Consider the following 15,179-nt stretch of genomic DNA (forward strand, 5'->3'; position numbering starts at 1 on the left):
ACATCGAAGAATTGACATAACTCAAAATGCTCAATTTCGACACATTTTATATGTCTAAGTATCAATGATGACATTTCATGAAGAATAAATTCGTGCGGATTAGTAACCTAGAGTAGACAATATCTATTAATGTGTTTGGATTGAGATTTTCAACCGATCAGTCGGAAAGCTTTTGGGTGGAGATGTGCAAGTAAAGTAAGAAAAGCCGTTATGATATCATATCATGTTATGAAAACGGCGTTGCTATTCTCACTCCCTACTTTTACTTATTTCACCCCTCATGAAATGACATGAAATGACTTTTGTCCCCCTACTCTATTAAATATAATGGAATTTTATGGGCTCAATTGTTGTTGCGAATGTCGAGGCTACTATAGCCTTGTTAACGTGCACCGCATGCGCATATATATCCCGTACACATTACAAGATGCTATCATTGTTTGCTAAAGCGTGGAAATAAGCGTCCACTTTTGACAGGTCGCTTTGATGATGCCCCATGGTCCCCTTCATCTTATTCCTTTTAGTGACAAATGTCCACCAATCCCTTGGAATGAAGGGACACTATGTGGTTAAATTTCGCCACCACCTCGCATAATAGTTAATAAAATAATTTTATTTATTGTCTTGTCATTTTAACTTTTTACATGTTAAAATTCTCTGCAAGACTGCTTGTTCGCCAAACTGATCCAATAAGCATTTTGGCACGCTAAGAACTTGTAAAATATATTGTTTGTAAATGATACTGTTTACGAAAGATATTGTTTACGCTTGATATTGTTTATGAAAGATACTGTTTATGAAAGATACTGTTTATGAATGATATTATTTATGCATGATACTGTTTATGAAATATACTGTTTATGCATGATAATGTTTATGAAAGATAATGTTTATGAAAGATATTGTTTATGATAGATATTGTTTATGCATGATACTGTTTATGAAAGATATTGTTTATGAATGATATTATTTATGCATGATACTATTTATGAAATATACTGTTTATGAAAGATATTGTTTATGCATGATAATGTTTATGAAAGATAATGTTTATGAAAGATACTGTTTATGAAAGATACTGTTTACGCATGATACTGTTTATGAAAGATACTGTTTATGAAATATACTGTTTACGCATGATATTGTTTATGAAAGATACTGTTTATGAAAGATACTGTTTACGCATGATATTGTTTATGAAAGATACTGTTTATGAAAGATACTGTTTATGCAAGATACTGTTTATGCATGATAATGTTTATGAAAGATAATGTTTATGAAAGATAATGTTTATGAAGATATTGTTTATGAAAGATACAGTTTATGAAAGATACTGTTTATGGAAGATACTGTTTATGCATGATATTGTTTATGAATGATACTGTTTATGCATGCAATTTGTTATTGTTATTGCAACTGTTAAAAATTTATCTAGCATTTATTATTATAAGGTTTATTATGTTATTTTCAGCTAATCTTGATAAATTTAGTGTGAATCTTATTTAAACCAACCTAATAATGACGTTGTTTGACCAAAGTTTATAGCAAAAAAGAAAAAAAAAAGTGTCTCGTTTGTCGCACATGTGGTACGATTGTCATTTCATGCAAAACTAAAGTCAAAATTATTAGAGAATACGATTGTCATTTCAAAGTACCTTTTTTTCTTAGAGATGAAGCATCTAATCAATAGGGGGTTTAATTAGTAAAAGTAGGGGGTGTGAATAGCAACACCCTATGAAAATCAAGATCATCTCATATCAAAAAGTACTTTATCCTCTATGTCCAATCAATAAACCAACAGACATGACATGTGATCATAACCAACTATCCCCCAATCTTTACACCCAAAAGGTTAAAACTTGCCCCAAAAAAAAAAAAAAAAAAAAAAAAAACTAAGTTAATACTATTATTTCTTTGGTAAATTGTCATTTTCACGTGAAATACTTATATATCGATCAATAAATAGAAGAATCCAACGACCTCTTACCTTACCAGACACGCCTCCCCTATTTCCCTCTCTCTCTCTGTCTTTCTCATTCATATATACACCTGTACATACATATACACGCCTCAATCTACGTTTCTTCCTTTGTAATTCTCTCTGGATCGCCATGTCCACCGATCTCGAATTCTCCGTAAAATTGCCGAAGATCCGATTGTCTGTAATTGATGTTGAGAGCAGCCTTAAATCCAGCTCGGACGAGAGCGGGAGCGTAATAATTCAGACCGAAAACAACGGCGACGACGAGTCCAGCTGCCAGACTCCGACATCGGAGGAGAACAAGATTCCGACGATCTTATTGTGTCCGCCGGCGCCAAGGAAGCAGAGGAGGACGGTTTTGTGTAAGCGGAAGCTGGAGTTCTTCGAGATCGATAACTTTCAAGAGGTCGAGGATTTCTTTCGATCCAGTTTTGATTCAATTGAGAAGAAGCGGTGCACAGCTTGTAAATGAAACGGTAACGTATTGAAATATTCTGTTTTTAGTGAATTTTGGGATTTAATTTCCATGGGATGTATGTATTGATTATTATTGTATTGAATTATTACACGAATATTAAATACCACGTTATTATCAAAATTCAGGTCTGGAAATTAAATTCCAGACAGTTTGGATCTGAATTATGAGTCCTTTTTTGTTTTTTTCTTTCTTATGTTTACTCAAACTCATATATGTTTATGTGGTGCAATTAATTAATTTCTCTTAATTTGATTCTTTTTTTTTTCTTTCTATAATTCTACATATTTTTCTCTTTGGTCTGTTTAATTGAATTACTAAATACAGTATTCAAAATTGTCATTATTAGTAGATGAAGTTGGTGGCTTGTGTTTACTGTGTTAAGTTTGATTATCGGGTCAATTTTTATTTTTGATGTTAATTTAATTAATGTTAGTCATAGTGTTTTATATAATCATATGGGTGATAGTCTTAGAGTGTGTTTGGATTGAGGGATTTGGGGGAAGGAAAGAGAATGAAAAGCGAGCTTCCTTCCAATTCACTTATTTGAATAGTTTAGAGAAAATTAAGGGGAGGGATCTGGAAGGAATTGGGTGAAATATTTCATTAAATTTTTGTCAAAATTATTCCTCCCAAAATGGAGTCATTTGGACTTATTACGTTATTTTTAAGTTAAAAATCTATCTTACCCTTGTACATAACATTTTAACATAAAAAACAATGATAAATTACTAAATTAAACTAATTTTTTTCCTTTCTTTTTTTATCTGTCCAAACATGAGAGAGGGAAATGTATTCTCCCTTCCATTCTCTTCCTTCCATTTCCCTTCTCTTTCATTTCTTCCAAATATTTCAATCCAAACACACTCTTAGTGTTTGAATCTCTCTGCGGCCAAACTATATGAGTTTTGTAGGTCATGAGTTTGATTCCCCTTGAAACAAGCCACACGATGAGCTTTGGGCCAACTTACCCTTTCTTGACAGCCCTAGTTTAAGTCCAATAGGGTGTCTAAAAGATAAAACATCTATAGTCTCGTTCTCGGTTTTTTAAAAAAAATGTATGACTCATAATTATTGAGGAAGCAATGTCCTTCTGACCACGCCCTGGGCTTTGGACAAACTTACCCTATCGTGACGTCGTGATGGTTCCAATTTAGGGTCATGTCCGAAGTATAAAGAGAAAACTTATATGATATCATTATCGGTTTAAAAATGTTTGACGCATAATTATTGAGTGAACAATGTCTTTGTGACCACACGCTAGGTTTTGGGTCAATTTATGTTGTAATGATGGTCTTAATTTAGGCTCATATCGGAAATCTAAATGACAAATTTATATGATGTGGTTTTCAATTTTAAAAAAAATGCGTGAGTGTGTGACGCATAATTATTGAGTGATTGACATGGCTTCGGGATCGATAAGCTTGATTTATTTTTAAAAATTTTTTGGTAGGTATAGAGGGATGTATAGTTTTGTAGTTATTAATGAGCACAAAATTAGGCAATGCGGGAAGTAGACCGTATGGTAGCTTGTAATTTCAGAATGTGAAGATGTTTCGTCTTTTGTGGTAGATTAAGACAAGTCACGACATTAACAATATTGTTGTCCTGTACACTAATGCTTTCTCGGATTCTCTTCCAACTTCCAGATTCAAATAATATTATATATTCATTAATTTAATTAAACTTTCTTCCCTTCACACACAAGACATAGTCACCAAATCTTGCAATATCATCACTATTGGCTTTAATTAATTATGTAATTAAATTTCCCTGTACTATGCACAAATTTAAATATTTAATTGAAGAAATTTTAATTCAAGTTTTTGTAGGAGAAAAAAATACTTGGATTAATCAGCCACAATACTGTCATAAGAATAATTTGAGAATTTTAAAAACCGATAAAAATAGTCAATAATTTCTTTATATTATTAAATTCATTAAATTGATCTTGTATGGTGTCGTTCTTGTTTATAAAAAAAAGTTCATTAAATTGAATTTATATAAAATGAATTCTTTGTTAAATTATATATATATATATATATATATATATATATATATATCCTAGATCCTATATATAAGGCCCGTAATGGTGCGAAAAATAATGAGACAAAAGACACAAAACCTACAATAATTATGAGTGGCGGGTGCCTGCTGTAAAATTAATACGGCAGGCCCCGTTGTAATATCTTTTTGGGATTGAAAATTTTTTTATTTTTATTTTGGAAAGTTATATGTGTAGTATTCGATGTAACGATTCTAACGACATATTTTTTGTTCGAAACAAAAATCAAATTTAACATGAAAAATGCAAAACAATTCTAAACCGTTGAATATAAACTCACAATATTCGATGTTTCGATCGCGATGAATTTGATTTTTGTTTCAAACAAAAGATATATCGTTGGATTCGTTAAACCGAATACTACACATGTATAATTTTTAGAAAATAAATAAAAAATTTTTTTTACCTCAAATGTGCTTACAGTGGGGGCTGCTGTAGTTTTTACTACAGTAGACCCCCGGCACCCACAATATTAACGCCAACCACTACAATTATGGATAATAAACACCTTGATGGCGAACTTGGATTTCCCAATTGGAATAATAACTTGGATTTCCCAATTGCGAAATGATTTATTTAGTTTATTTTAAAAAAATTGTTTGGTTGAAGAATATATATATTATTTATAGGGAAAGCATGATAAGATCTTAGTTATGACTTATGATGGCTACAGAAAACCAAGACAGATAATCCAATCCAAAATAATTTAATTGGCGGGTCCGTAATGTACATAAATTAATTAGTTTGGGTAGGAGAGGGGACGTTATACGTGGTCCATATATATTAGTTGACACATTAAACAAATTAATAATATATTTGACAATATTTTGAAATAGTAAATGAAATAGAGAGCACATGAGCTAATAAAGAGCAAAATGTCGCGTGGATTCGATATATCCACAGTGAATCGATAAATCCAAAACGAATAATAATATTTATTGATTTGAGTGAGCGGGATTTGTGATACACAATTAATTAAATTTATTATTAGAGGGATTCTCTGTTGCTGAACCAACTCAAAGGTGATGTGTGCTAGAAGTAGTCACTGCATGTGTGCTTTATTGGGTGGCTTCATTTTTACGTGTTTTGCCAAGGAAAGTAATATTGGCATATTAAAGTTAAACATGATTAATCAAGAGCTTTATTTGTTGGAGCTTAGATTGTAAGCTACTCTTTGTATCTTCATTTTTTTGACAGAATAAATTACCTTACTTTGATCTTTAGTGGAGAGAGAGAGAGATTGTGACACTATAATTATATAATTATATTAGCAAAGATAGTAGTTAGACATCAAAATTAAAAGGGCATTTCAGTTTTCACATGGTACTGATAAAGGCCATGATAGATTATATAGATACAGGCTTTCTTACTTCCTAGAAGCTCTTTATTGGAGAAAATTTATCGTCTTTAATCTCAGTCGTCAGATGTGACAAAAAGAGAGACTTCGACGACTTAGTGGCGATCCACCACCCTGTCCTTGCCTGTTTTATATATATATATATATATATATATATATCTTCTTTGACAACTTCAAAGTATGTGATAATTTGAAGAATGGATCGACTGTCTAGAGAGCTTCAAACCCATCGTTCTCCGATCCAAACAGACTAAGAAATCGTAGATTTGGTAGTGACCTTTTCAACTCATTTGGGTATCGCGACACGCTTTTATCATCGTTAATTTTAGTCATTGATTAGGTCTAACGGTTAAGATTAAAGTTCCGTAATTTTTCTCTACTAAGGACGTCGTTAGTAGAGAAAGCTTGTATATAGATATATATGTCCACAACATACTATATGTTTGTATATTGTATGTAACTTTCGATACGCCCATCAATTAAAACTATATATATACCATGTAGGTTGAGGGGGTCGACACTTCAAATGAAAATAATAAAAATCTCAATAGTTGGTATCTCAGTTATCCCAACTAACTATTGAGTTTGACACATAATATTTAAATGAATTTGTGTGCTCTATATGACCCACATGCATAGACATTAAATTCTTTCAAAAGAAACTTATCAGGTAAAGCAAGTCCAACGTCCCAAAGAGTTGGATTCCATGGACAGACAAATACCTTATCCAGTTATTCTTCCACCGTCTCCTTTGTTTTTTCTTGCCGAAAGAAAAGAAAAACTACGGGCAGCAATCTATAGAGTATAGACTGACTGGCACTGGTAAAAAGAAAATCACGAGAAAGTGCAAGAAAAGTGAGCCGACACCCTCAACTTTGTACTTGCAAGTTCCCGACTGTTCCCTTTTGTCTTGTGTGTGTGCCAAGACAACGTCCTCATCACTGAAACAAACCAGTACAGCAGTACTGACTGTTCTTATTTATTTGTTTCTTTTTGTGGCAGGTTTCCAATTCCCAAAGAAAAGACGAACTAGTAATATTTATCATTAGGTCGGTGAATGAAAAGCTCGATGGGCTTGGCAGCCAAAAGGTATGCCCAAGATATATGTATAGGCCCAGCCCAATATTACTATCTTAGGCTTTTATTTCAAGGCCCAACCGAAATCTATGAAGAAATCTGACCTAGGAAAATTCTTAACATTATTTAGATAAAATAATTGGTATTAATAACGTGTGTCCTAAGGGCTCTTGTTAATTATTGACTACAGCATATCACATTATACCATAGGTGATGAACACTGATGGAAAGCCCAGCCCACTAACATGATATTGTAGATCCTGAGCATCGTAACCCAAGAATCACTTTAAAACGCGTCATGTTAGTTAAGGAAAGATTTGTCCATATAAAACACTTCACAAAGCTCGTACCCAAGCGATGTGGGATGAAGGATTTGTCACATGAATTCACATCAAATACTCTCTCACCTAATTTTTTTAAAATTTAAAATACATATCCTTTTCAGATTTTAATTCATAATTTTCATTCTTATTTAGTGTCCTAAGGATACATGTTATCATTTTCTTTTACCTTGACACGTTTAAAAAAAAAAAATACAAATAACTAAGATCTCTGTAAATATATCTTATCAAGAAAACAAATATTTGGTTTTTTTTCAATAAGATTTTTTTAAAAAAAAACACAACGTTGAACAATGGATCGTATAATTATATGGCACAAAAAGTTGACGGGTGATCCTTCATGCACACCTGTATTAACAACAAAAGGAGTATTGACAAATGTGATAATTTTATACTATATGGTTGTCAACTTTCATATATTTTTTAAACAAGAACAAGAGGATAGTGTTACACCTGTAAGCACCACAAAGTTTATTAATAGACGCCCTAAATCAGACGATTTTGAAACTCTTGCCATTCTAATCTAAAAACCACCTGTACATCTTCCAAACCGCATTAGATTGAAATTGTAGACTCTGTAGAATTCGCAGATTGAAATGGGGTTGTAATCGTATATGCATTGTCAGATTTATAATCCCACATCACTCGGCTTAAGTAGCATGGGCGATGGCCTAGAAAAAAAAAAAATCGTGTGAGCTCGATATATCTACCGTAAATAGGTAAACTTAAAACGAATAATATTTTTAATTTGAGTGTACGAAGATTTCTGACATACACACACTTGTCTCTAAACTCTCATGAAGAGCCAGGGGAGCTAATATTAATTATATATATACATATAGCATTTGTTGTCATAATTGGATTGGTCGCCGTCCAATCCAATGTCAGTCATGCGCTTTATCACCTAATATATATGTCTATTTATCTTTACCAAGCCAAGAACAAAGAGGTTTTGGCTATCAAGACAAAAACCAGTGTGTGTGAGAGTCTGAGAGAGAAAGATGGGTTTTACAGAAAAGCAAGAAGCCATGGTGAAGGAATCCTTGGGAGGTCTTGAAGCAAAACATCCCTGAAAACAGCCTACGCTTCTTCACCTTGTAAGTTATAATTAAAAACACCTTTTAATTTTATATATTTTTTATAGCAAGTACAGTTTGTGATTAATACTATCATTTAGCAATTAATATATTTATGGTCCGAATTTAAATCTATATTAAATGTTTAAAAGAAAATTTTATATGGTGGCGTTGGTGAACTCAATTAATTAGGATTTTGGAGATTGCACCGGCTGCGAAAGACATGTTTTCCTTCCTCAAAGACTCCAAGGAAGTCCCACAGAACAATGCAAAGCTGAAAGCTCATGCTGTTATGGTTTTTAAAATGGTGAGTCTCATCCCTATTAATTATATTTGTAATCTATATATTTCAAACTTATTAATTAATTATTAATATGGGTTTATTTATAAAAATATTCTATTTATTTTTTGTTTCAAAATAATACTTCTACAGGAATATTCGATATTTTTTTCCCAATTAGTTCCTTTAGACATGTGTACTCCCAGATAATCCCTTGAAACACGTGTACTCCTTGTTCCAGTTACACACGTGAACGTGGTTCTAAAGATATACTTGCTTAAATAAGATATTATAAAGGTCCGTTTGGGTTGTTTTATATTTTCTATGTTTTTCGTATTTTCCTGTTTTTACAAAATGTCTTCTTCTTCTTCTTTTTTTTTTTAGTTTTCTATTTTTAAGCGATTTCCTCTCATGTTTTCTAAAACGGACAATCCAATGTACGTATTTCCAAAGTTATTTTCTATTTTTTTTGGTAAAATAGAAACATAAAATGCATGAAAAACAAACATATCCTAAGTGATTATGAAGGCTCAGATTTTAAATCATAATTTTTGAATAGGTCAAAGAAGAGATGATTCTTTGACTTCTTTTTTCTCTACTTCCTATTTTTATTTTCTTGAATTTAGTTAATTGCCTGTGCTAATTAAACATTTGCTACTATGCATAATACTATTTGTACTTAATATGTAATATTTGATTTTGACTTTCCAATAAATTACAATAATTAATAACTAATTAAACTTACTTATATGCTAATACTACTTAATTAGAAATTCAACTCCATGAGAAAGGTGACGTAGTAGTGGCTGATAGAACTCTCAAACACTTGGGATCTATCCATCTTAAAAAAGGTGTCATTGACCCCCATTTTGAGGTAATTAAACAACATTAATTATTATTATTATTATTTTAATTAATTAAATGTGGGTTTTAATTCATCTGTTTTTTTAGGTGGTGAAAGAGGCACTCCTTAGAACAATCCAGGGGGCAGTTGGGGAGAAATGGAGTGATGAGATGGGTCAAGCTTGGACTGAAGCCTATGACCAATTGGCTGCAGCCATGAAGGCCCAGATGAAACAAGACCCTGCTTCTACTAATTAGCTTCAAATTTCTTTCATTTTTTTTAAAACGTATTTGAGTTTTTAATTAATATTGAACATGCATGAATGTTGTGAGTTGTGAGAATTTGGCTATTGATGCATTCAATCAAAGCCTGCTAAATAAGATACATATTTGGCTACTTTCTTTAGGGAGAGCCCGTTATTGCAAATATAATAAAACGCACAATTAGAGAAAACCCTTGGAACGCACAATAACATTAAATTCATAAAATTCAGGCCAGCTAGCAATTTGTTAGAAATTAGAGGTCATAGCACACAAGACTTGAACATGTGACCACCATTTAGAAGAATCTTAACCAACTTTGCTATCTCATTGTTGATAGTTGTATTTGTTTGAACTTATATCTTTTTAGTTGCTTGAAAATTACTTGTGATTCTTTGTTGGGTTGTTATGATACTAAATTGGGACGTAACATTGTCTCCGGAATACGCCATATAGAGTGAGTCTCGGGGTGGACCGACTCTTGAGTGGGTTTTTATCTATCGCCAAAAAAAAGTGTCGTCATGATGCATCAATTGGGAGAAAAACAGAAAACAGCAAAAGGTCAAGGACGAAAAATGAAAATACACACCAGGAGAAAAAAGAAAAAAAAAACGTAATTTAAATCTTAATTTCTCAGCGACAAATAACAGCTATATATGTAGCTAACGCTCATTAGTCTTTTTCTTCGTACTTCGCACTCTTAAAAACCTGTCACTCTCGTCTCTTTCAATTTTTTCAAAGCATGAGATGGTGATCATCTGAAAAACGAATTCGATTGAGGAAGAAATCGAAAGAGGAAGATAAATTATGTTTAGGTTTCGTAAGAGCCATTCTGATAAACATGGAGAACGATTCGATTTCAAGTTTTCGAACTTTCACGCTCTTCAGGTCCTTCCATCCCTCCCTCTCTATGCATGAACACACGAATAATGCTTTTGAATTTCTGTTCGATTGACAGAAATGTACATCGCGATTTTTGATGCATTTTGTTTTGCTTCACTGTATTTCATTAATCGGATTAACGCAAACACAAAGAAAATTTATGTTGCGAATGAATTGTTCGTATGTAATGTAGACATGTATACCACGAATTCTATGTAGACTGGTTGATTAAATGCAGCCCTGGTTACAGGGCATGGCGATGGATGTTTCCTTTATTACTCTTCTTTGTTGAAAAGAACGTGCAGTTATACAAATTTCTGGTTGTCTTTATGATGAATATATTAATTTATTTTGTATTAATTTCAGATGCAGTTACTCAACGTTTGTTTGTTTTATTAATTTGTTGTGGTAATAAACCTAACATCACTGGTTTTGAAATTAATTGGTTCAGATGGCTTGATGATACCCCTTAATGCACTTCTTGTTTTGTAGACATGGAAGTATCAATTAGGGTCATGAGTAGAGGAAAGAAGTGCATCATTTTCATTAGGGAAATTCTGAAATTGTATAATGAATGTGTATGCCTTTATATGAATTGGATCACTAACGAGGAATTTGCCTAAGCAGTGTTTAACAAATTACTAAATGGAAACTGCTGATGTTGTGTCTGTGTGTTTGTGTGACTTAGGTGACTGGAAAGCCTTGGCGACTTCTGTAGAGATCTATGCTATACTGTTAAGACTTGAGAATAATAACATTGCAGTTTATTTCTTAGCGCTTTCTCTTTTATTTTATTCTATGGTGTTGTTAATGAGAATGTTATCGGTTGTATACTTGTATCTTTTCACTAATTAATTTATTTTTAATGGAGTTGCTCATTGAAATCTGGTCATTGCAGGTTCCAAAAGGATGGGACAAGCTTTATGTGTCCATCATCTCTGTAGAAACAGGAGGAACTAACAGGTCTGGGAAAGCATCTGTAAGGAATGGTAGTTGTAGATGGACAGACACCTTTTTGGAGTCTGTATATTTTTCCGAGAATGATGATTCAAAAGGGAGTGAAGAATGCATTTTCAAGCTTATTGTCGCCATGGTCTGGTGCCAATGTTATTTTATTGCCAACCTTTATTTTGCTCTCACTTAATTTTGTGTAAATCAACGCATACAACCAACTTAAAGTGACATTGTTTGTAGGAATCTTCAAGATCAGGCATCCTTGGAGAGACCGCGATTAATTTGGCTGGTTACAAAAGCTTGAAAATTTCTGCTTCTCTGTCCTTACCCTTGAAGAAATGCAACCATGGGACCATCTTACAAGTGAGCCACTTCTCTAATTGTCGTCGGTTTTTGTTTATTTTCGTTATCACTTATGCTCAATACCTTAATCAAGTTTTTGGATTATATAGTCTATACTCTGATATGTTCCTTCAAGAATATTGATGGTCTACTGGCACAGAATTGCACACTAATATATTTTGACACACTCCATATTCTTTTTTGGTGCTATTTTCCCCTTTCATGCTACTTATCTTCCCTTCTTGTTGTTTGCTCTTCTTATTACGATTTCTGTACTTTTAGCTCTCAAGAACACAAGTATACTCATGCCAAAACTCAATATCTTGCCTTTCCTCTTCCAAAATAAGAATGGATTGAAAGAAAGCTACATATATATCTATGAAACTTCCAGTAAAATGCTTTAGGTTTTTTGAATCATGAAGGAGGTAGAATCTGTTGCTCTTAAATTCTTCCAGAAGGACAGTTACGATGGAGAATATCTTGTTAACTTCAACCTTTCTACAAGTCTTAAGATCCAAAAACCCTGATATTCTACAATCTTGTATCAACATCTCATCACATGAGGGAGTAGTTTAAGTCTCTGTTACGGATTCAAAAAGTAAAGCACCAATTAAATGTGAATCCCTTATCAGAAAGGTGTCAATTTATGCAAACTAGCATAAGTTCTTATGTGAATACAAATACAGTTCCCGACGGGGGAGATGAAATACCAATGCTGTCTAGCAGTGGTTACTTAGTTTTAATTCCTCTATTTGTAATAACTCTTGACTTTTAAAATAATCTGCAATTGCATTATTTCTGGCTTGAAGATACAAAGTAATCGACTATTAATTTATTTCTGATGCAACATATTTGGATCTCCTTCTGGTTTTCAGGTCAATATTCAGTGTCTAATGCCAATAACAGTGGTCAGGTTTGTAATTTAGAAACCGAATGCTATTCAGTTAAGAAATTGTGCTGCTTCTGAAACTTCAAAAAATTCCTCTCTTTCAAGGATTGAGCAGTGGAAAGACACAGCTTCATATACAGAGGAAGTGAATGTTGACTATGATGATATGGATTACAAATCAGATGTTTCTGACAGTACAATCACTAGGAGCATTGGATCTACTTCTAGTAACCACATAGACAGCTTATCTCTGCCAGGAGATCTATTTAGCAAGGTACTATCACCTTGCACTCTTAATCCTTTATGTTGATAGATCATCTTTTAATTCTTAGCTTTTCTCTATACTGCTGCTAGCCATTGTAGTTCTAGTATTCCACATTTTTTTGTGCCTTTTATCAAATTCCAAGGAGGGTGGCTTTTATCGTCTGATGAACTTGAGCATTTTACTTTGTCAAATTCAGCAGCAACTACATGTTACTGAATTTTTTCCACAAGTAGGTTCTATTCTGAAATATGATATAGTCCAAATTTTAAAATGCCGGTACCTGCTCAAGAAAAATTTCGTTAGTTTATCCATTCCCTTTGTCACGTAAAATGTGCTCTTGCAACAGCTATCCTACATACTCTGATTTGACCTGTATGGGTACAAAGATATTATGTGAGTCATGCATGGCTTGCGTTTGGACTTAATAATGTTTGAATGCTTCCAGCTAACAAACAGTAAGGACCTCAAACTGAAAATAGATCAATACTAATTCCACTTCCACATACTATTACTGGTACTTCAAATATTCTCAATCCATTGTATCTGTGCTTATAAGACTAGTTTTTTTATATGTTTTTTTTGTGACAGGACTATAGTTTCTCTCAACATCGGGTTCACGTCATAGCTGACTCTGTGGAGGGTTCCTTTGACAGGGAAAGTTATTCCCCTCGAAGTGACTTAACTGGTTCTATGAACGGTGCGATTGCAAGAAAAAATTTCACTGGTTCCTTCAGTGCTTCTTCTTATGGATCTTGTTTTAATAGTTCTCCTCGAATGAATCATTTGCCCTTCAATTCAAAGGTTTCAGTTTCAGGTGGCCGCTCTCAGAATCCAAGAGATTATCATAATCAGGCTCCAACCACTGTTGCACCATCACCATTCCAAAATACTGGTTCAACTAATGACCTAGAAGCTGCTACCATTAAAACTGGAGAGCTTCGAGCAGAAGCTAGAATGTGGGAACAAAATGCTCGAAAATTAATGAGCAATGTGGAAGAATTGCAGAAGCAACTGTCAGACCAAGTAAAGCACCAGGAAACTCTCAATATCGCTTTTTCGGCATCACGTGAAGAATGTGAGGGTTTGAGGCATGAAGTCAAACAACTCAAAATTATGTTAGAAGAATCAAAGTCGAAAAATAATGGCCCTGAGATCCTTAAGTTTCCGGCACAGGATCTAGGTAATATCCAGGAATTAAAATGTGAGCTAAAGTTTCAGCAGGATTCAAATGCTAGCTTGGCTATGCAGCTGCAGAAAACCCAAGAGTCAAATATTGAGCTCTTTTCAATTCTTCAGGAACTGGAGTTGACCATAGAGGAGCAGAAAGTACAAATTGCCAATCTCTCAAAAACACAACTGGAATATGAAGGTGCAGAAAACTATAGTTATGGATATGAAGCCAAAGAGGAAGCAAACCAGAGCAAGCGAGTTATGGCCAAAAGCATGAAGAGGGTCTCTTGGGCTTCAGATGTTAAAGATCATACCAATGAATATCAATTAAGAAATCTGAATGAAGATTCTGCACCTGATGATAACCGGAACATAGAATTCCAGCAGCAGCAGTTGTGGGAATCCCTAGAGAATTTGAAGTGTAAAATTCAACTTCTAGAGAAGTCTCTGGTGGAAAAAGATCAGGAGATAGAGATTGAAAGAGATCGCAAAATGCAAGCTCTAAAAGACTGCGAGGCTAAATGGAGGGGTCGAGTAGTTGTCGAAGAGGAAAAAATCATCATTTTGGAAGCAAAGCTATCTGAAGCCTTAAACCTGCAAGTCAGTTTTGAGAATGGAGACAATTGCAATTTAGTTAAAGATATTGATGATTTAAAACAGAAGGTCCAGGAGCTTGAGACAGATTGCAATGAGCTTACTGATGAAAATCTTGAACTTGCATTGAAGCTTAAAGAATCGAAAAGGGATCTTAAGACATGCAGTTCTTGTAGTAATTCTTTATCAAATAAGTGTCTGGACAATAATATTCTTTCTACCAAAGAAGCTGAACTGAGCGAAATTAAATCCCATGTATCTTGGCTTGAAGAAGACCTGAAGAAGAAAGAAGCCTACATTGAAGAGGATTTGAGATGCCATGTGATC

At 33.5% G+C, this 15,179-nt stretch overlaps 3 protein-coding genes across 3 annotated transcripts; all 3 read left to right on the forward strand.

The window, feature by feature from the left end:
* The first annotated feature begins 1,972 nt into the window (after positions 1–1,972).
* LOC119989596 (cyclin-dependent protein kinase inhibitor SMR6-like) lies at positions 1,973–2,652 on the forward strand. Its single transcript, XM_038835221.1, has one exon. It carries the CDS (start codon positions 2,112–2,114, stop codon positions 2,451–2,453), a length of 342 nt encoding a protein of 113 aa, XP_038691149.1. The 5' UTR covers positions 1,973–2,111; the 3' UTR covers positions 2,454–2,652.
* A 5,645-nt stretch (positions 2,653–8,297) lies between these two features.
* Positions 8,298–9,896, forward strand: LOC119989994 (non-symbiotic hemoglobin 2). The gene is given in 5 exon segments (XM_038835793.1): positions 8,298–8,339; positions 8,341–8,393; positions 8,565–8,683; positions 9,423–9,526; positions 9,604–9,896. Coding segments are annotated over 5 exon segments (468 nt in total). The 3' UTR covers positions 9,754–9,896.
* Positions 9,897–10,300: 404 nt separating this feature from the next.
* Positions 10,301–15,154, forward strand: LOC119988036. The gene is made up of 7 exons (XM_038832943.1): positions 10,301–10,644; positions 11,537–11,731; positions 11,833–11,955; positions 12,810–12,847; positions 12,929–13,097; positions 13,677–15,046; positions 15,124–15,154. The coding sequence occupies exons 1-7, from the start codon at positions 10,564–10,566 to the stop codon at positions 15,152–15,154; spliced, it is 2,007 nt and encodes a 668-aa protein (XP_038688871.1). The 5' UTR covers positions 10,301–10,563.
* The last annotated feature ends 25 nt before the right edge of the window (positions 15,155–15,179 follow it).

This window comes from Tripterygium wilfordii, chromosome 21, assembly GCF_013401445.1.
Source record: "Tripterygium wilfordii isolate XIE 37 chromosome 21, ASM1340144v1, whole genome shotgun sequence".
In the NCBI taxonomy this organism is placed as follows: domain Eukaryota; kingdom Viridiplantae; phylum Streptophyta; class Magnoliopsida; order Celastrales; family Celastraceae; genus Tripterygium; species Tripterygium wilfordii.